The 20179-nt window shown below is 44.1% G+C and overlaps 3 protein-coding genes across 3 annotated transcripts in view; 2 read left to right on the top strand and 1 right to left on the bottom strand.

Annotated features, from left to right (window-relative positions):
• Positions 1-108: 108 nt before the first annotated feature.
• Positions 109-4397, bottom strand: NUDT1 (nudix hydrolase 1). Its single transcript, XM_033074123.2, has 4 exons — positions 4310-4397; positions 3624-3780; positions 728-873; positions 109-536 (listed from the first exon to the last, which is right to left on the bottom strand). The coding sequence occupies exons 2-4, from the start codon at positions 3773-3775 to the stop codon at positions 364-366; spliced, it is 471 nt and encodes a 156-aa protein (XP_032930014.1). The 5' UTR covers positions 3776-3780; positions 4310-4397; the 3' UTR covers positions 109-363.
• A 29-nt stretch (positions 4398-4426) lies between these two features.
• On the top strand, positions 4427-6804 carry MRM2 (mitochondrial rRNA methyltransferase 2). Its single transcript, XM_033074122.1, has 3 exons — positions 4427-4480; positions 5177-5448; positions 6144-6804. Exons 1-3 carry the CDS (start codon positions 4452-4454, stop codon positions 6566-6568), a joined length of 726 nt encoding a protein of 241 aa, XP_032930013.1. The 5' UTR covers positions 4427-4451; the 3' UTR covers positions 6569-6804.
• A 782-nt stretch (positions 6805-7586) lies between these two features.
• Positions 7587-20179, top strand: part of MAD1L1 (mitotic arrest deficient 1 like 1) — a 348054-nt gene continuing 335461 nt past the window's right edge. The window contains exons 1-9 of the mRNA XM_033074545.1: positions 7587-7645; positions 8738-8891; positions 10150-10290; positions 11965-12144; positions 13298-13422; positions 14106-14187; positions 15268-15398; positions 16520-16634; positions 17134-17195. Of these exons, the coding sequence (XP_032930436.1) occupies positions 8742-8891; positions 10150-10290; positions 11965-12144; positions 13298-13422; positions 14106-14187; positions 15268-15398; positions 16520-16634; positions 17134-17195 (986 nt within the window). The 5' untranslated portion in view covers positions 7587-7645; positions 8738-8741. The remainder of the gene's footprint in view (positions 7646-8737; positions 8892-10149; positions 10291-11964; positions 12145-13297; positions 13423-14105; positions 14188-15267; positions 15399-16519; positions 16635-17133; positions 17196-20179) is intronic.

Below are 20179 nucleotides of genomic sequence, written 5' to 3'. Positions count from 1 at the left end.
TTTCACAGCACCATTAAAACAGAACAACATATGCTTTTACTAAGAAAAGTATTTTTAATAATAATAGTTTAAAAAAAAATCTACCCATGAGGGAAAAGCTTAAACCACTAAAAAGGGTTAACACTTACAAGTTTTTAATAGTTGTGATCACATAACCACTGAAGCCTACCACAGAAAGGGATTTCACAGCATGGAAAATCTTGTTACTTTTATTTCTTCGCTTAGAAACCCCCTTACTTTGCAGTGACCTGGAAAATAAGCCTCATTTTCTGGAGAACTGAGCAAAGAGACCCTCATAAGTCATACTCAGGATGCTGGAGCCCAATGTGGGCAGTAGCACGTGGGCTGAATGCTTCTGCTTTCTTAAACTTCCTCCACTTCTTTCAGGCTGTGCTCCAGGATGGTGTCTTGTCCCTGAAACTTAAAATAGCCTCGAAACAACTTTCTCTGAAGCACCAGGGGAAACCAGTAGCTGTCATCTGGCCACATGCAATGGAAGGGCACCTCGTCCAGCTGGAACCACTGGGGCCGCATTTCTGGTGGCAGGAAACAAAAGAACTTTGCATGGGACTTTCTCGTGGATTTTTGCTGCCTACACTGCAGCTTCCCTCTACTGCCCAGCTGCCTTCCTTCTGGGAGGCATTTTAGCATGAATAGTTCTCCATTTCATAAGGGCAGTGCTGTCTCAGAAGAGCATGCACACCCTTTCCCCACACCAGCTACCTACCCTCGCTTTCTCTTGGCTCTCCATGAAAGTGATCTGCCCGGAAAATGTGAACGTCCATGAGTTCAGAGTTGCCTACAAACTCAAATGTGATCTGACCCATCTTCTGCAGGGTGTCCACAGTCAGTCCACTCTCCTCCAGGAGCTCCCTGCATGAGAAGAAGACTTCTTTCATGAAAGTGAGCATTGTGAGGGCAAAAATGCAATCATCAGCTTTACTCACACATTCAAAACCCTTCCAGTGCCCCAAAGGTGAAAGCTCTTACAGTACAACAGAGCAGGGTTCTAACCTGCACCAAGCCATGAGGCTACAACACCACAGTGGAGCCAGGTCACAGGTGATTGTGTTATTTCAGGCTCCTGAGCCTGGCAGGAAAACAGATTCAGGAAAATTGATCATTTAGTATAATTGAGTCCTTGCAACATGCAGATGGTCTCAGAGGTAAGAGAGATGTGGGTATGTGAAGTCCTGTGACTGTACCTGGGTGTGGTTTCAGAAGATACACTTCATTTACACAGGCAAAAGGCTTTGCCCACTTCAAGCTAAACCTTTTAGAATTATGGAGGAGCAGGTAATGAACACCAGAAAGAACATCTATACCTGCTACACGATCAGCTACTTCTGAGGCAAACTGGAGCTTACTTAAATTACACACTCCAAAACACCATTTGCACACAGAAGGTTGGGAATTCTGATTCCCATTCAAATGCAGTGTAAAAAAACACAAAGCAATTGTGCAAACTTGGCAGCTCCTTGGAAGTACATTGAGCATAACAGAGGCCACAAGGCAAGACTTTTAAGAGCACTTGGAGAGCTGTGCCAGCTCTTTTCCACACACCACCATGCACAGCTACTTGAAGCACATTCAATTATTTTCTCTCTATGCTCTGTGCTCAGGGTTTTTTTTATTTTACCTCCCTCTAACAGAAGCAGCATAGCTTGCTTGAAGTTAGTAATGGTTTTTCTAATGTACAAAAACAAGGAGTACTCTGAAACTGTGTATCTTTAGTTATAGTTAATAATTAATGTAGTTGCCTGTTTGGCAGTAACAGCTCTTTTAAAATGTAATGGAAATGATTTTAAGGCTCCAGCTTTCTTTGGCATTGATTTCATGGATCCCATCGTTCAAAATTATACTTCAGCTTAATGTCTTGGCTAATTTTAGTTTATCTTCTGAGAAGCTGTCTATGTCTAAAATAGAGGCAGTTTTCCTGCAATGACTGTAAAAGCCTCCTTTTACAGGCACTGATAATTGAACAACAAAGCACAACATTGCTAGAGTTCTCCAGGCAACTTATCCATCAGCTGCTTGGCTCTCTCTGTAGCAAGTGGAAACATTATAGGAAGTAAACCAGAACTAACTCGTTCACTAAATGCTCCCCTTACAAGATGTGCCACTGAGGATCTGCCCAGGTCCTTGTGGGAATGTGCTGTACCCAGCAGAGGATGGAAATCTTACTGGTACTGGGAACTTTTGTTCATGTTTTGGTTTCATACTTAACTACCTGTGCTGAGAGGACACTTGACACCTTCTGCCTCTGCCAACCCAGCTGAGACAGACACAGGAACCACAACCTCAGACCTCAAGGCCCAGTGCAGCGTGGAAGTGCTACAAGGGAAGTTTGATTTGGACTGTGTGATGCCTCCTGCAGCAGAGCTGTGCCCCAAGGCAGCAGTGCTCCAGCCAGCAAGGTGGCCAGTGTGTCCAGCTGCTCCTGGCTCTGGGGACAGCTTCCTGCCCAGCTGACCTCAGCAGGAACTGCTTGGGCCATTCTGGAGTAAATGCAGGTGAAAGGATGGGGACAGTCCCCAGCAGCAGGTGCTGGCTGTGCTGTGGCACATTGCATTTGGATTGAGGAAAATTTTAGCACTTGGCATCTTGTGAACAGAAGTTCTGGTGTCAGACTCTGGGCCAGCACAGGTAAGAATGCCAAGGAATCAAATGCTATAAGAAACCATTAGATTTACCCCACTGGTGGCAGGTAAGTCTAGCAAATGTGAAGTGACAAGACTTATGTGCCTCTCTCCACTCAGAGATGATAAATTACACAAAAAGCCATGATGAAGTGTCAGGTACATTAAGGCCATGTGCTGCTGGGAGCACATCTGCACAGAGCCCCTTCTGTCCCACAGAGCCAGGACGGTTGTGCTGGCACAGCTGAGGAGGCTGTTGAGGGCAGAACTGTTGGGAACCAGCTGAGCACAGCATGACTGATCTTCCTGCAGGTGCAAGGGCAGCTTGGGGCATGTATCAGAAACTGAGGAGATGGCAATCGTGGCTTTTGTATCTGCAACAGTCATGTAAAGAACAAGGTACCTAATTTTTAGAGGAGTTTAGCAATTCAGCTGTGATCTGCTACTTCATTTTAATGACCAGACAGATGAAAGAACTACAAGAAATCAGTACTAAAGGGTTCAAAAATTACATTGTGCCTTTTTACTGATGAAATTAAATTCTGCAGCTCAACATTAGCCCTTAAAATGTCACCATACAATCAAATAATAAGCAATTTGGTTAATTATTTAAATTAAATTAGCTGTAATTCTGCTATATAGCCAAAATTAAACCTGCACCTCTCTGAAGAGTTGCAAGAACCTCCACCTAGCACTCAGACTCATTCTCAGTTCAGATCAGAGAGATGGGAGGGAGGACACAGGAAGTTCCAGTCGCTCACAGACTGGATGACAGTTTAAGATTTACAGATGACAAAGGGGGAGCCATCCTGTTTCTCTGCACGTGTGGATGCTCCCCCATCACCTGTGGAGCAGGCGTTCAGAGGTGAGCCACGACTGCTGGCAACACGAGGGTGTCACTGACCAGATGAGCCATGATACCTCGACCTGCAGCCCACTGCCCATGGTCCAACACCTCCACCTGTGCCCCAGACGTGTCCTCACCTGCGGGCAGCCTCCTCGATGCTCTCCCCGGGCTGCACCTTGCCCCCGAAGCCGTTCCACAGCCCCGCGCCGAACCCGCGCTTCTTCATGCCCAGGAGGACGCGGGACGGCTGCACCACCAGGACGAGCGTGAAGAGTCTGGACGTGAGCATGGCTCCTGAGAGAGGGACGAGGCTGTGCCAAGGTTCCCGGACCCTTCGGAGGGGACCGGGGGTGCATAGAGCCCCTCAGCCCCAAACACCCTCCCCAGTGCCCACCTCTCCCAGAACCTGCTTCTCTAAGGCTCCCACTGAGCCTGTTCTCCTGACACCTCGGCACCAACACCTGCCCAAAGTCTGATCCTCCCTTCCCAAATCCTTGTTTCCCCAAACCCTCTCCCCGAATCCTGACCACCCTTAAGATCCTCTCCAAGAATCCCTGATTTCCCAGCACCGTTCCCCAAATCTTTGATCCCCTCCGCAAATCCCTGAGCCCCCAGATTCTCCGACCACCCTCAACACCCCTTCCCCGACTCCCTGAGCCCCCAGAACCCCCTTCCTAAATCTCCGATCCGCTCTCCCTAAATCCTTGCTCCTCCTAAACTCCCTCTCTGAATTCCTTATCACCCTCAACATCCCTTCCCCAAACCGCTGATCTCCCACCCCGCTCCCTGACCCCCCTGCACTCCCACCCCTGTCCCCGCACACCTCAGTTCCCACTCGCAGCTTTCCCGCCCGTCTCGGTGTCACCCTCAGCCTGGGCCCGTCCCCGCTCCTCCCGCGCCGCCGCCGCCCCGCCCGCGGCCGCCGTGAGGGGAGGGGAGGCGGGACGGGGCGGGCTGAGGCGGCCATGGCGGGCGCTGCCATTGCCGGGGGCCGGTGCGTGGCTGGGGCGCTGAGGCGATGCCGGGGGACGGGGCGGTGTCGGTAGTGCCGGCGCCTGGAGCTTCCCTCGGGAATGGGTTAATGCGCGTCTGGGGTTTTGGGTTAGTGCCGTGCGGCGGTTCCGCCCGGGCAGGGGCTGTCGCTCCTGGTTGTTCTGCCCGGAGCTTGCAGGAGTTTGGGCATCCCTGCGTTCCTCCGAGGGGCTCACGGAGCCCACTAGCCCCGCTGAGGCAGCACAGGATCAACACAGAGTGCGGGATCGCTCTGCCTTGTCGTGTTCTTAAAACACCAGAGCAGAAGCTGGAGTGGGATCTCTTTCCCCCCTTAGCTCAGGAAAACACTGAGACCTCACCCAAAATCTGGCCCTGCTGTTGTGATAGGACCCGATAAGTAAAGGTGCCAAAATCTCACATCTGGGGGCTTCTTTTAGAATCATAGAATGGTTTGGGTTGGAAGGGACCTCTGGAGACCATCTAGCCCAATGAGCCTGCCAAGGCAGGGCCACCTGGAGCAGGTGACATGACACAGGGACATGTCCAGCTGTGTTTCGAATACCTCCCAACAGTGAGACCCCACACCCTCCCCAGTGTAATTAATTCCAACCTGCAGTGGCTGGAATTAATTACTTTAGAGACTTCTGAAATAGAGTGGTTATGTACTAAGTGGTTGACTTGCCTCTCTTCCTGGCAGCTGTTGGCTTTGGGTGAGCAGACGCCTGCACACCACGGTGAAATTTCTGAGGAAAACTGGAACTGAGCAGAGGTGGCTGGAGCGGCACTTGAAGGATCCCTTTGTCAAGGCCTCGAAGCAGCAGCGTTACCGTTGCCGAAGCGCCTTCAAGTTGCTGGAAATTGATGACAAGTTCTGTGTTCTTCGTCCAGGACTCTCTGTTCTAGACTGTGGAGCAGCGCCTGGTGCTTGGAGCCAGGTTGCTGTAGAGAGGGTCAATGCCTTAGGTACTGGTAAGTGCAATTTCTTGGCAGGCAAGGTGGGGATGGTGCTCCTTTTGAAGTGTGTGAGAGATCTGTGAAATACTACAGAAACTAAATCGAAATACTATGAAATCAAGGAATTATTATGATGGTAACAGTATGGGAAGGGGACATGGGTATTGACAAGTACCAGAGTCACTGATAAAAACACGAAGAGGTGAGCCTAGCAAATCTTCATATAGAGAAATTGTGTTGATGAAATAAATCGTACCATGTGGTGCTAGTGATCTGATAACTGTTACGAGGAAAATCCTTTCATTCAGTTCTGAAATTGGTGTGACCTCCAGCAATTACCTTGGCTTATTTGAAATATTATTTCCCTTCTCGAAAAATGGAAGCAACTGCTGTGCATGGTTTATGGGGTGAAGCCATTAATATTTACAAAATGAGCTGTTAACATCTGCACCATTATCCAGATTTCTGGATTGTCAGCCTTGAAAGAGCAAGAGAAAACCAAGAAAAATCCTCCTTGCTTGTCCAAAGTAGCTGAGTTTTTATGTTTTGATGGATAAGCTTATGGCAAACCCTCCATCCAGGTACACCCAGCAAACTGCCAGGCAGCTGTGGCAGGTGGTGGGTGTTTTGTCTGTTGACTGGCACAGACTCATGCATGTGCAGGTTTTTGCAGCCACTCTGAGTGTTCCCTGTGTCATTGATCCTTACAGATCCTGCTGTCCCCACCGGCTTCGTGCTTGGCGTTGACCTGCTGCGGATTTCTCCTCTGGAAGGAGCAGTTTTCCTGTCGCAGACTGACATCACACACCCCAGCACGCTGAGGGCGATCCAGAGCCAGCTGCCCTTAGGGAAGGCAGATGTCATCCTGAGTGACATGGCACCCAACGCCACAGGCATTAAAGAACTGGATCATCAGAAGCTGATCAGGCTGTGTTTAGGCCTTCTGGATATATCCCAAAGCATTTTAAAGCCCAAAGGAACGATGCTCTGTAAATTCTGGGATGGATCTGAGGCCCGTCTTCTGCAAAGCAGACTGAAGGAGCAGTTCCAGGATGTGAGAACTGTAAAGCCTCAGGCCAGTCGGAAGGACTCTGCAGAATCTTATTACTTGGCAAGGCTGTACAGAGGGAAATGAAAGTCAAGAACTGCAAATTCTCTGACATTGGTGGGAAATCTCAGTTCGTTGGGTGTTTAAAGGAAAATCCCACCATTAAGACCTTGGGAAAATTTGCTACTCTTCTTTAAGTCCATCAGGCTTTTCAAATACTTGTGGACAAAATGGTTGGGAATGGAGAGGAATAATCTGAAAGGCAGCCTCTGGGGCTGGAGTAATGGAAATGACAATAAAATGCTGATTATATGAGTTTTTAATTAGTGCCTGAAAATCATTGCACTGTTAATGCTGTCATACATGAGTCCAACCATAAAGGTGATTGTTAGAATGTGAGGGAACAGCAAAGGGGAGTTTGAGCCAATTCAGTGCCTTTTAGAAGCTGGTGCAATTTATTAGCACAGATGAAAATAGAAAACATTTTTGTGCACACCAGGATCTGCCTCCTCATGTGGTTTGTGTAACACAGCCATGTGAGAGGCATGGCTGACTTGGGAATGTTCACCCCCACGTCTTTGCTGCCTCTCCTGCAGACACAGGAGATATTTAGGTTATATTTAGGAATTGCTGTTTCCTGGCACTCATAAATCCCGTCAGTGGCAGTGGGACGGGGTCATGGCTATGCAGATCACCTCCCCAGTGCTCTTTAGGTGTGACCAATGCTGTTTCTCAGGCGAAAAGACAAGATGTTCCTAAGATCCCAGTAGGGAGAATGACTGAATTGCCGGAAATCTGTTTGCACAAATAAATTTATCTGCTCCCTTATCTGAAAGTGACAAACTTTATATTAAATAATGCTTTTATCAGGCTGACTGTGGCATGAGGCTATTTTTAAGACTCCCAAGCCTTTTTCATCATCAGCAGCTCATTTGGGAGTGATGACTAGATCCCTGCCGGAGCAGGGACGCTCGGGGCGGTTTTTGGGGGCAGGCAGAGCTCCGAGCCTCATCCCGTTGTCGGAGCATTACGGTAGCGCGGAGCTGCGCGCACACTGCCGCCGTTACGGTGCCGGCGCCGCCGCTCTCGCGAGAGTTGGGCGCGCAGTTCCCGCGAGATCTCGTGGCCGGGGCGAGGAGGGAGATCCAAGCGGGGCGCGCGGCGGTGAGCGCTGAGGGAGCGGCGGGGGAAGGGGCAGGGATGGGGGAAAGGGGAGGGAAGGAGCGCTCCGGCCGCGCCCGTTCCACCCGGCTCTTCCCACAGGGGAGTTGTGCGGGCGAACCCCTCGGTGCCTGGAGCTGCCCCGTGCCCGCCGCGGCCGCTCTCGGTGTTCGCTGCCCGTGGGAGCCGAGCCCACGGGGGTTTCTGAACCGGACCGGGTCACACACCTAAGTGTCGTCTTAATTGTTAGTAGCTTTGAGAAGAGGCTTGCTGGAGCTACCTGTGGGCAGGTGTGTTTGGCACTCCAGTGCTCAGTTTGGGTTTTGGCAGAGCTGTTGCTTCCGCGCCGCTCACACCTGCCCGTGATGCTGTAAATACAAACAGTGGCTGCTGTGTGACCCCGAGAGTGCAGGAGCCTGCAGGCAGCGCCAAGGCTCTGTCTGTGGAACGAGCCATGTGGGTGTTCTGGCTGCCTTTGCTGATCCTGCACCTTTTCTGGTGTTTCTGGGGGTTTATGGAGCGTGCAGTCACTGGAGGGACTGACCCAAGGCTTCCTGAAATCTCCTGGAAACTTGCAGGCTTTTCTGAGCTCCAGGCTTGATGTGTGTTTGGCCTTTTGTTAGTACCCTTCTGCATTGGAAGGAGGAGCTGCATCTCATGCGATTTCACTTCAATTTCACTTCAATTTCACTTACACAAGTGATCAGTGGACTCGGGAAAACTTCTTGTTGGAAATTAGAGTCCAAAGTGCTTCTGGGAAACCAAAAAAAAGTTGTGTATCAGGAAGGGTTTGCTGCTGCTGTCGAGTTAGTTCTGCTCCCATCAGCTTCAAAAGTTAGAGGAAAGAACAATGAGTTTGGTTTGGTCAGAGTACAAAAGACTGTCTTGCATACTTTTTCTCATTTCAGAGAAAATTACAGCTTCAGCCTGGGTGGGGTTGTGTTTTCTGTGGATCCCTGCAGTGATTTGCAGATTGATTTTACCCTGTAAATGGAAGACTTTGTGTTTAGTGTTTCCTCAGGGTAGTGACGGATCCCTCTTTGACAGAGCAGCTTGTTGTGAGTGTTTTGCTAATGATTTTCTGTCCATTTCCAGAGCCATGGAGGACTTGGAGAATAATACCACTGTCTTCTCCACCCTGAGATCCCTCAACAACTTCATTTCCCAGCGTATGGAGGGGGTGTCTGGGCTGGCCACACCAGGATCATCTCAAAGCTCCTTACAGATGCAGTACCAGCAGAGGATGCAGGTGAGGAGTCTTCATCTTGGTGATTCCTGCAGTATCACTTCAGTGTGGTTGTGTGCTCCTTTTGATTCCAGGAGCTGGGAGTTTCATTCAGATCTGAATGAAATCTCTCAGTTCTGTCTGAAATTGGCGTTCTGGAACTGACACTAACTCAGTAAAGGAAGCTTGCTGTCACCATTCCAGAATCTCTTCCAGAATATATGTATATATATATTTTTTACAGTGTCAGACAGATTTATTTCTGGTTTTTAAAAGTTTAAGAAAGGTCCTTTGAATTTATTCCCTGTTAGTTATGTCTGTGTATCAGCTCAGGAAATTAAATTGTGAGTTGTTTTCATATTGCTGAACAAAGGAGCTTTGTATCTTAACATTTTTCTAGTAAGACACTTTGTTACCTTTTTTCAGAGTTTAAAGGCTTCTTTTGCCTGGACACATCCAGGAGCCTTGCATTGAGGTGTGGCTTTGATATGCAAACCAGTTATGCTTTCTATTCCAGCTCTGTTTGCATCCACTTGGGTTATTTACTTTTTTTTTCTGTTAGCTGCTTCAGGCTCATAAAGCATAAAGCAAATTGACATCTTGGATCCCAGGGACTGTTTATTAGGCTACAATGAAGTTTCTCTATTCTGCATCTTAATATAACTTCTATTTCAGCCTCTGAGTACAAAATAAGTTTTTTTTTTTAATGTAAATCTGCTTTGCTTTTGGAATGTTGACAAAAATTGAAGCTTTTTCTGTCTGTGCTACATCTCCTGTGACAGCAGTAGTTGCAGGAGGCTCTCTCTGGTTGAAGTCTCCATTGACTGTGTTGGATGTACATCACCAGGGTATGAGCAGTTTTGTTAGTATTGTTTGTGCTCTCAGGTGATTTGAAAATGAAGTGTAATGTTGTAGAGATCATAGAAAAACATATTATTTTGCTCAGCAGTTACATTTTATTGGGAGCATGATCTGTGCTTCTTAGACTTATAATTAACTCATAATTAGCTATTTAGACAGAGAAGTAGATTTTGTCAGACTACATATAGAGGTTGAGAAATTCTGACTTAAGAATCAGGAATTAAATTCTTTCCAATTCACCTTAGTTTGATGTGGGTTTCTGAGCATGATGTAGAACTCTTTCATCTGCTGGTATGAGAGGTACCACAAATGTGATAGTTTGTAAAATGGCAGGTTATGTCAGCTGAGCAGTGCAGGCCATGATGATACTGTGGCGCTGTTAATGGTGTACAATGTCCCTTTTCCCACATGAACTGGCCAGCTGGAGGAACAGGCTGGGCAGATCCACTCCAAATCCCAGCTGCTGCAGGTGGAACGGGAGAAGATGCAGATGGAGCTGAGCCACAAACGAGCTCGCATCGAGCTGGAGAAGGCAGCAAACACCAATGCCAGGAACTATGAGGTGAGTGGGATGTCTGCACGTGGCTTGGGAGCATTGGCCTAGGCCAGAACACTTGGACAGCATTCACATCAGTGGATTGGTTTGGTTCAGGGATGTGCTTTGGTTTGCAGTGGTTTTCAGAATGTGTGTAGTTACTCTTTTTTTCCAGTGAAGCTAAACTGAAAGATGCACTCCAGCAGCAAGCCTGGTGTTCTCTAGCTGCTAATGGACACTGTCTTCAGAGCAGGACTTCAGTGACTCTGGAGTGCATTTACTGTGCTGGCATTTAGTGCAGATATGGGTGTCAGCACACCTGCAGAACTGTTCTGCAGGTCCTCTCTCAGCACCCTGCACTAACTTGCTAATGTGCACAAGAGGGTGAACCTGAAGCCTCGTTAGGTTCACAGACTGATGATCTGGATTCTGTTAGCTTGGCACTGAAGTTGTCATGGGTAGCAGTAACAAAAGGGATTTGTTATTTGTTTCTCCCAGAAGCATTTAATAATTTTTCTCCTAGAGGAGTTTAAACTTCTGCTGGCACAACTGCAAGCCTTTGGTTTGTGTGACTGTAATTAATTGGAATGGCAGCAGTGCCAGCCATGCAGTGTCACGCAAGAGAGCCTGCACTGATAAAACAGTGAGCCTCACTCAGGGACTAATAGCTTTTATTGGGTTCTGCTTTCCTGCCCACATATGTTTGCTTAATGATGTTACTGGAATAAGCTGTGGATCAGTGGCTTTTGTAGCATAATGAAAGTCTTCTGTGCGGGTGATTATGGAAAAAGAAATCTGTAAAAAATAATAAGTATGTTTTGTTGTATTTTATGAGGGTGATAGATTTACTGTGTGGTTGTGAAATAGGGAGTCAGTGACTAAATTCCTCCTTCCTCTGAAGTCAGGTGGTATGGGATTAAGCCAGCAAGAGTTCAAACTGGGATGTAGCTGAGTCAGTCACAGAAAACCTTGAAATACTGGTACAAAAAAAGGGAGCAGCATTAATCCAGCACTGTGGTAATTACCCTGCTCAGATTCTGTGTTTTTCCAAGTCATGTGGATAAAGGTTTTAGGAACCTCACATCACTTTGCATAATCCTTGCTTACTATGCAAATCCATGTCTCCAGTTGCTTTGATTAGCAAAGCAATTTACTATGCACTTTTTCAATAAGTATCAATCAATTTGTGGTAGGAATAAACTGAAATGGTATATGTAACGTTGTTGGACTGCAAAAATAGTTATTATATTAATTGTATTTTTTCTTTTAAATGGCCTCAATTCCAGAAGTTGTGGAGGGAAGTTTGTCTTATTGACCCAGCTGAGGTCTGAGTTTCTGAAAGTCAATTTGCTTTAAATTCGAGGTGGAATGTTTTCATCTTTGGTCTGCAAGAGAGTGTGCAGTGGCATCTGTCAAGCCACATCTGTATTCTCACAGTCATGTCTTAGTGTAAGAGATTTGGAAGACATGGTCTCTTCATTTTCCAGCTCCATTTCCCTAGGTACTTCCTTGGGTAATTCCATTGAGTTGCTGCTGATAAGATTTTTGTCCTTGCTAGCTTAAAGCTCTAGTCTGAGTAACTTTGTTCATGATGAATCAATTACCATTGGTGACCATGGTAATGAGGACAAAAGAAGGAAAAATGCCTTCACCTTTCTGCTGCCTTCTTCTTAAGTCTCTTTATGATTTTTCTCTTGGCAGCGAGAGGCCGACCGAAACCAGGAGCTGCTCACACGCATAAAGCAGTACCAGGAAAGAGAAACAGAGGCTGAAAATAAACTGAAAGAACAAATGGAGATGAACAAATCTTACAAGAAGAGCATGGAGACAATGAGTAAGAAGATGCAAGAGAAGGAGAGCAAATTAGCTGAAGCTAATGAAGTAAGAACAGAGTAATTTTTAATCCATCCGTAGCTTCAGGTGACTTTGCAGTTCTTATGACTTGAAAATGCTCTTTTTGATTAAAAAAACCCTTAAACTAAATAACTGGAACATTGTGTTCATCACCTGGAAATGAATCAACCCTGGTGATGTATGTCTTTTCTGTCAAAGTTTAGAACCAAACCAAGCTCAGACACAAGTGACCAGGTCAGAAGGAGAAGAGATTTCTTAGACAAGCTGATAAGGAGAAGGAGAAAAAAGTGTAAGGCAACATCCAGCATCTGAGTTTAGAAGTGTGAAGCAGAGGACAATGATGAAGGAGATAATACGGGAAAGTGTTCAGGGAAGTCAGGAGAATGGTAGAGTGGATGAGAGCAACATTATGAACCACATGTGTCTTCCTGAAGTGTCTTAAATGCCTGTGCATTCTACTGCAGGATGGATGTTTGGGTCACAGTTTCAGTGTATTTGGATGCCCAGACCATCTTCTCAACCCTCAACCTTCTCAGATAGCATTAGAGTTAAGTTCAGCTATTTAATTTGTAACTTTCCTGTTTAATTTGGTTCCTGCCTAGGTGTCACTGGAAATGTAGCTGTGTGATAAAGCAGGTCAACAGATTTAATGTTCCAGTTATCAGTGATTAAAACTAGGGGGACAGTGATGGTACATAAGAGAAACTAAATCCCCCTGAAAGATGTGTGCTGCAGTTCTGTGTCTGTGTCCTTTTATTTCTGTCAGTATCAAGATGAGACTCCTACCTGTCTCTGTCTAGAAGACACACTACATAAGTAATGTTTTGAGATTTCTCTTTTTCTCTGTTGCAGGGAGCTGAGTAATGGCTATTGGAAACAAACCTGTGAGCTTTTCTTTAGAAAAATACATAATGTAACTTTAAAGTTTGATATTTTTCATGCCAGTTTTAGGTCACCCATTTAGGAGATAACGTAAATGACAATTTGGATGGCAAATGAAAGTGCAAAATTATTTTCTCTTGCATTAGTTTGAGGTAGGTTTGCAGGAGTGTAGGATTGTTTCTAAGATTGTATTAGTCCTTTTTAGCTGGAAAATATTTCTATCACCATCCACAATATCTGGCTTGGAGAGTCACAGCCTTGTGTGTTTATGCTTTTTTTCTCCTCACCCTTTATTCAGACAATCACTGTATTAAAAGGAAAAATATCAGAGCTGCAATGGAATATAATGAACCAAGAGATGCAGATGACAAGCCAAGACTCTCAGAAGCAGGAACTGATGGAGCAGCTGGATATTGAAAAAAAGTAAGCAAGGGATGAATGACTGTAGGGAGAAAAAGGCAAACAGAACTTCAGTCTTGTGCAGCTGTCATCACTCGGAAAACTTTCAACGGCGTTTGATTTCTGCTCTTCAAAGGGGTTCTTTGATCTGGGTGTGCAGGTTATAACTCTTGTTTGAAACCAATTCTGAGGTGCAATTTTAATTGTACCTTGAGGAAAAAGCCCCACAAACTTCAGCTTTAAATCTCAGTGATGGTTTGTGTTCCTGCAACAGAAGGCACGTGGGTGGGAAAGGCTGATCTGAACTTTGTGAACTGAACAGGACAGAAATATCAAACCTTAAGCATAGTGGAGGGGTAATTGAAAGTTATGAGTGTATTTTTCCTTGCTTGCTAATTTTAGCCTTCCAGTTTCAAAGTGGTGAAGTTTTGTTTACTCTGAGTTTATATTTGTTGTTCTCAGAGTTGGCTTTTTTTTCTTATTTTTTCTCAATATGCTTATTTTTATTAAAATGAATGGATATTTTTTTGTCTCTAAATTAGAGGGAGCTGATATGAGTGTGAGACTAAAGGAGAAAATGTTATATAAGAATAACATTTACTTTGTTAGTGGTGTTTGACTCTGTTGGTCAGAGACTTCTGAAGGTGGGTTGTTTCTGGTACCTGATTTCTGGGTGCTCAAGTGCCTCTTGTGTCTTCATCTAACAGGAAATGGCAGGAGGCAAGTCAGCAAATCCAGACACTGCAAGCAAGCCAGTCCTTACTGGCAGAATATGAGCAGAAGATTAAGGTAAGAAACTTTGTGACCTATATAAAGCTTTAGATATTAATTCCTTCAGTGGAAGAACAGAATGCTGTTTTTTTAAAAAATTGACTGTTGCAGAAGTAAAAGGTTAATTTGTCATGTAAGTGCCTGAGTTGGTTGCTAGCAAGAGTTGAGCTTTGGTGGATGAGGCTATTTACAATTGGCTGTTACATAACACTGCCTTTGTTTTATCAATTGATTGAAAAAAGCATGCTTTCTCTGTAGAATGGTGATTTGTATCCTTATGCAGTGCTCTGGAGGAATGCTCTTTTTGGTCTTGTGCCACAGCACAAATTTGCTCTGCTTCTAGAGTGGTCTTTTTTCAAATGGTGTGTGATGAGCCCAGCTACTGTTGGCTTCCCAGAAAATCCTTCTGCATCTGTGTTTAGAAGGTGCAATTACTTGTAAAGCTTTCAAAACTACACTGACTTAAATGTCAGTATAGAGATGGTTCTCGTGTTTCCAGATGAGCACATAGGTTGGTGGGAGTCTCTGCTTCATTTGTCTTGTCTTCCTGGCAGAGGTAGCTATGGACAATTACTTTGGTTGAGCAGTGCTGACAGTGGCATTGCCTTGATTAAAACCAACCTGATTGCCAGCAAGAGGCAACTGAAATGAAAAGATAGGAAACAGGATGTGAGTCTGCAACACAGCCTAAAATAATTTCTCTTTTTAGTGGAAAAGCCCCCAACATTTACCATTTAATGTTGAAATGCACATTTGTGTTTCTTTCTGTACCTAACTCTTGCAGGCCATTCAAATGTTTCCCTCTGCACTTCATTGATAGAGGACAAGAAAATCACACATTTGGTTCAGTTGATAGAAGATAATGAGTAACTGAGTGTTTTTTTGTTATGATCTTGGGGTGAGCATGTGTAGAGAAGTGACCAGCCCAGGTATTACAAGTGCAACAAGAGTCATCCCTGCTTTGAGCAGGACTTCCTGAGCTCCCTTCCAACTTCTTTCAGTCCTTGATGAAAGAAGCTTTAAAGGTACAATGCAGAAATAGCTCTTACAAATTCCAACTTACTCATTGCTGTCCTGTTCTCATCCCATGTTTTCCAGGATCTGGAGCAGAAGTTGTCCCAGCAGGAACATGATGCTCTAATTGTCAAGAACATGAAGGCAGAACTGGCTCGTTTCCCAAAAATGGAGCGTGAATTGCGCCAGCTCAGGGAGGAAAATGCCTACTTCAGGTGAAGGGAGGGCTCAGATGTTGAGGGTTGTGTTCTTCTCTACATGCTACAGCTGCACTTTTACATCCTTCTTTAGGGTTTCCACATGGGAAAGCTCAGAAGGAAATATTTCATATAAATACTGCTCATGATTTGAGTAGTGTTGTGTTTACTAGGTGAGAGGATCTGACAAGATCTGAGGAGTTTTCTTGAATGTGTATTCATGTGTTCTGGGAGGTGATTTTGGTTTGTTAGAACGAAATTTAATGTTTGAAGGTAGTGATGAACTCCATACAGCTTGGGGAAAGAATTTCCTGTAGGGAAAAGAGGCAGCTGAGCATTTCTTTAATAACTGGTTTTGCTTAGCTATTGTTACCACTGTTTTAAAGGCCTGTTGTTCCAGCATAATGTTTAGCAAGTGTCTTGTTTAAATTTCTAAAGCACTCTGATATAGCCATGGGTAGAGTAGGCTTTCCAGATTATCAAAGTGGCAATCAATTTGGAAAATTAAATTAAATGTAATGTGAAATAAATTGCCTTAGTGTTGGATGTTTTTTTGTTGTTGCTTTTCTTTTTATTAAATTACATGAGTCATCTTGCCAGCTTTTCCTTTTTTTGAAAATTAAGTAATTTTCCTAGGTTTTGGTTTTGTAATTATTTCCTTATAATTTTAAATTGTTTATCTTGGAATTTCTTCTCATGTTTGTTTTTCTACACTGAAACATACCAACAGATTAAAGGTCATTTGTTTTTGTACAGTTTTATTTCACCCTTGTGAAATAAACCATTTACTCTCTTGAAGTAAAACCAAGCAGTGCTCCAAAGCCCAGGTCTGTACTGCTTGCTGTGTTCCAGCCAGACTGAAAAGCAGAGTTCAGAGTCTTCTTACCTTTGTTTTGACAAATAATAAAGCAGACACAAAGCTTCTGCTTTCAGGCATAATTAGGATAGTATTTAGAGTAGAAAAAAATAATTTCAATAAAACTGTAGTTTTTTTTTTGTAGAAGTGGCTTTGCAGTGAAGGTTATAAAAGTGAGTCAGTTGAATGTCATCATTCCCTTGGGATTCCTGTATATCTGAAAGTTTGTGAGGGAGAATTGAGTTGCATGAATCTGTAGTATTTGTCTCTCTCTTCACCACAGGGAAATGAAAGAAAACAATGGCTTGCTTAAGGAGGAAGTGGAAGGTCTCCAAAGAAAACTGGAACGCTATGAGAAAGTCCAAGCACAGCTAGTGACTGTGGAATTGGAAAATGAGGTGAGGAGCTGGGAACATCTGGTGGATGAGCAGGAGTTTCCTTTATTGCCTGTCCCGACTTCTAGGCTCTTCCTGTATTGTGTTACTTAAGATATGATACCACCTTTAATTAAGGGACTCAAACCAGACATTCCCAAACTGGAAAGTCAGCATGAGGGGAGTTACAGCAAGGAAGGTGTAAAAGGAAAAGGATATCTACTATTCAGCTGGAGATTTTGTGTAAGGAATACTCTCCTAGTGTGTGTTTTAGCCTTGATATTTCTCTTTTACCTTTCTTTTGCTGGAAACTGCTTTTCTGGCATCACACTCTGTCCAGACATGGTGGTGTGGTAAGAACCTTGATACCCAGGGCTGCAGAATGACAAACCAAAAGTGCTGGGTAAGATCAGGAAATCCACAGGAGGAGATGACTTTGCATTGAGGATTATGAGAAAACTCTGGAAAGCAAGATGTTAGAACATATATCTATGTCTAACTCTACTTTTAATCTTTACTGTAGAAACTTCTGGGAAAATTACAAAGCTGGGAGAAGCTGGACCAGAGCACTGGCTTAAATATCAGGTATGTGCTCACAGCTCTGGAGGGAAGTAAGGCTTTTAAGCCCTTTCCTCTTAGTCTTCTGACTGATCTCTTAAGTGTGTTGTTCATGCTTTCTTTCTGTCCTTTCTTCATGTGGAAGCTCTTCTAGTATATTTTATTATATATGAGAAGAAAATAAATTACACATTTTTTACAGTAACTTTGGGAGCTGTGAAATGTTTTTCACCAAGTCACCTTGAGTAATGTCTCTGAGGATCAGTTTTGAATTCTTGAAATTTTTTGTGTATAGCTGCATTTTTGTTTAGTTAGGGATTCTGCTTGCTTAATAAGTGAATTGCTAAGAATTTTAGATGTCCAGAGAAGACAATACATGCTACTTGTGGCAAACTGTTGTAAACATAATTCCTTTGAAATCTGGATATCAAAATTAGCTGCTAGATCATGTTGTGACTTTCTTTCCCTAAAGCAACTGAAGAAATGTTATTTTAGTTATTTTGTCAAACCCACTCCCCAGTTGTGTTTTGTAACACCAGCTGCTCTGTGTGCTAATTCTCAACAGCTTCTCCTGACATCTGGAGCAGTGAACCAGATTTTTTAAGGTCCCTGTGTATGTAGTGTAAAAAGGAACTGGAAATAGTGGGATTTCTGATCATTTTCTTCTGCTGCAGAAGGTGTTCTGTGTATATATGAATCTTTTGTGTGCTATGTTTCAACACTGCTTTATTTTCTCTAAATATTTAGTGTTATTACATGAGAAAAGGAGATGCTTCTTTGTAAATAACTGGTAGGAGCATTATCACCTTTCACTCTGGTCAAAGCTGAAACATGAACAGCAGAACCTCATCTTGCCAGTTGTTTCTTCATTCCATTCGTTCCACACACCCAGCCACAGAGCTGTGTCTGCACACTGCTGGGATTGTTTGGAAATGCACTTATGGTTTGGACACATCACTGCTTCGTGTAAAAGATACTTGTGTTCCAACTTGGGAAAGCTCCCTTAACTTTCTCAGTGTTTTCTGTTTAATGAGGATAACCTTTCCCAGAGGCCTGCTGGTAGGGAGCATGCTTGAGGTTCCCTCCTGCATCTGCTGAGGATCCATACATTTAGATGAAGATGGAATTATGCTAAGTCTCCTATGGTAAGGTATGGACAGAAATTGTAGGAATCCTTTTCACAAAACCTTTTGGAGTAAAAGCTTTTTACTTACCTCAAGCTGTTAAAGGTTTAACGAGGTAATTTCACAGTGGGAGAGAAATGGAACCAAGTGATTCTGCCTGTTGAAGTCTAATAACTCCTTCATTTAAAATCAGAATATTCACTGTGAAGTGCTAGTTTTGTGATTGGGCCATATTGTTTAGTGCTATTAATGGAACCTTCTACAGAAAGGGGAATTGCTCTTGAGGAATATCATCTTTTCATGCAATTGGAGCAAGTGGGACTGGATGATTTTCTCCTCCCTTATTGTTATTTTTTTTTTTCTTGCTCAGACTTCTCACAGCATGAATTATGCTAATTTTTGGTGAGGGTGATGAAGATGGTGAGAGATCTTTGTCCTGGTTGGATCCTGGAGAATGCTGTTGGTGAAATTTTGAGAAGAGTTAATTGCCCATCTCATAGTAGAAAGGAAACAGGAACAAGTTGGCTGATTGTCCCAAAGAGCCAGAGCAATGTTCTGTTTGCTAATAGCTAGATAAGAAAGGGAAAAGGGAATAAATTAGGATTTCTCATCTTTTCTTATCGGGTTCTTCATTGGTGCAGGGGATGTAAGGGAAGTGCATGCAGCGTGGGGTGTTTTAGGAGGGGATGATTTTTCATTTCCTCCAGCACTTCCACAGGGCTTGCTCAGTGTCTGCTCTCAGTGGTTTCTGTTCACTGATTGCCTGCTCCCAGCAGGCTTTTTGTCTGATTGGCTCATGATCAGCCCTTGCAGTGTAATTTTATGTAATAATACTTGGGAAGGAGGTGCAGCTTTCAGGAGTGTGGTGGTAATCCAACTGTTTTTAGTACTGGTCTCTTTTTGGTGACAATGGAAGAGAGTTTATAATGCTTCACCTTGTGGGGGGAAAACAAGTTCATTAACAGTTGACTCTGGCTAATCTTCTCTTTGCTTGTTCTGGATTCCACTTGTAAGCTCCTGGGCTTTTCTCTCTTCATAAACAGTGGAAACAAAAACTGCTGTAGCTCTATAGCAAAATATCCCTGTGCTGTACAGTAGATAATAAATAGGACTCATCATATGTGCTATATATGGTTCATATGTACACATTATAAATCTTGTCATTTTTCTGGAGTTCAGTTATATGTCCTTTGGATTTCTTGAGCTTTTTTGCTGCCTTCCTTGCAGTGTAGTTGGCTCTGGTTTTTATTGTGGATCTAGGTCTTTTTTGTGTGTTACTGTTATGCTGCCAGGGGTTTTCATACATTTGTCATGTGTTGCTCTGACTTGGTATTTCTGCTCTAGAATTGGTTTCAGCTGTAAAGGGGAAAATCCACGAAATGTTAAATTCTTGTTCTGTGAGTAGAAAGGCTTGTTTATTTTGGAGTGCACTGTCCTGTAGGAGGATATTTATACATGGCTTTTTTAGGACTGTTATTAGGAAAAGGTTGTGTTGAGAAAACAAGCTTCTTGTACTGTTTCTCCAGGATGTGCTGATGTAGATCCTATTTCTTCAAAATCCAGGATTTGAGCAATGGAGTTGTTGACCATCTTCACTGACAAACCACGTTACTCGTGACACACTCGGTTGTTTTTTCAGCACTGAACTTTTAGCTTAGGGGTATTTTCGAGGCAGTTCCTCTACTGCCATTAGACAGGTAAACTATTTGAACAGAAAAATACTTGGGGGAGGTTTTGGGTGGCTTTATTTGGGTGCCAAAGCACAGAACTCCCACGAGATGGCGCCCGCTGTCCTGCAGGAGAAGGAGGAATGGGATCGCTCCTGCCTGGATTCAGCCCGGTGAGAATCCATCAGCCTTGGAGAGAGGAGCTGCTCTCAGGAAATCT

The sequence above is a fragment of the Catharus ustulatus genome, chromosome 16 (genome assembly GCF_009819885.2).
Source record: "Catharus ustulatus isolate bCatUst1 chromosome 16, bCatUst1.pri.v2, whole genome shotgun sequence".
NCBI classification, from domain to species: Eukaryota; Metazoa; Chordata; class Aves; order Passeriformes; family Turdidae; genus Catharus; species Catharus ustulatus.
The sequence above is the reverse complement of the archived record's forward strand: the minus strand, read 5'-3'. Positions and strand labels throughout refer to the sequence as shown.

Coding starts and splice junctions, on each gene's coding strand:
- NUDT1 (XM_033074123.2), bottom strand. CDS start 3,775: ATGCTCACGTCCAGACTCTTCACGCTCGTCCTGGTGGTGCAGCCGTCC. Junction 874..3,623: donor ATCGAGGAGGCTGCCCGCAG/GTGAGGACACGT, acceptor CTTCTCATGCAG/GGAGCTCCTGGAGGAGAGTG. Junction 537..727: donor AGAGCCAAGAGAAAGCGAGG/GTAGGTAGCTGG, acceptor TCCTGCCACCAG/AAATGCGGCCCCAGTGGTTC.
- MRM2 (XM_033074122.1), top strand. CDS start 4,452: ATGGCGGGCGCTGCCATTGCCGGGGGCCG. Junction 4,481..5,176: donor GCTGCCATTGCCGGGGGCCG/GTGCGTGGCTGG, acceptor TCTTCCTGGCAG/CTGTTGGCTTTGGGTGAGCA. Junction 5,449..6,143: donor GGTCAATGCCTTAGGTACTG/GTAAGTGCAATT, acceptor TGATCCTTACAG/ATCCTGCTGTCCCCACCGGC.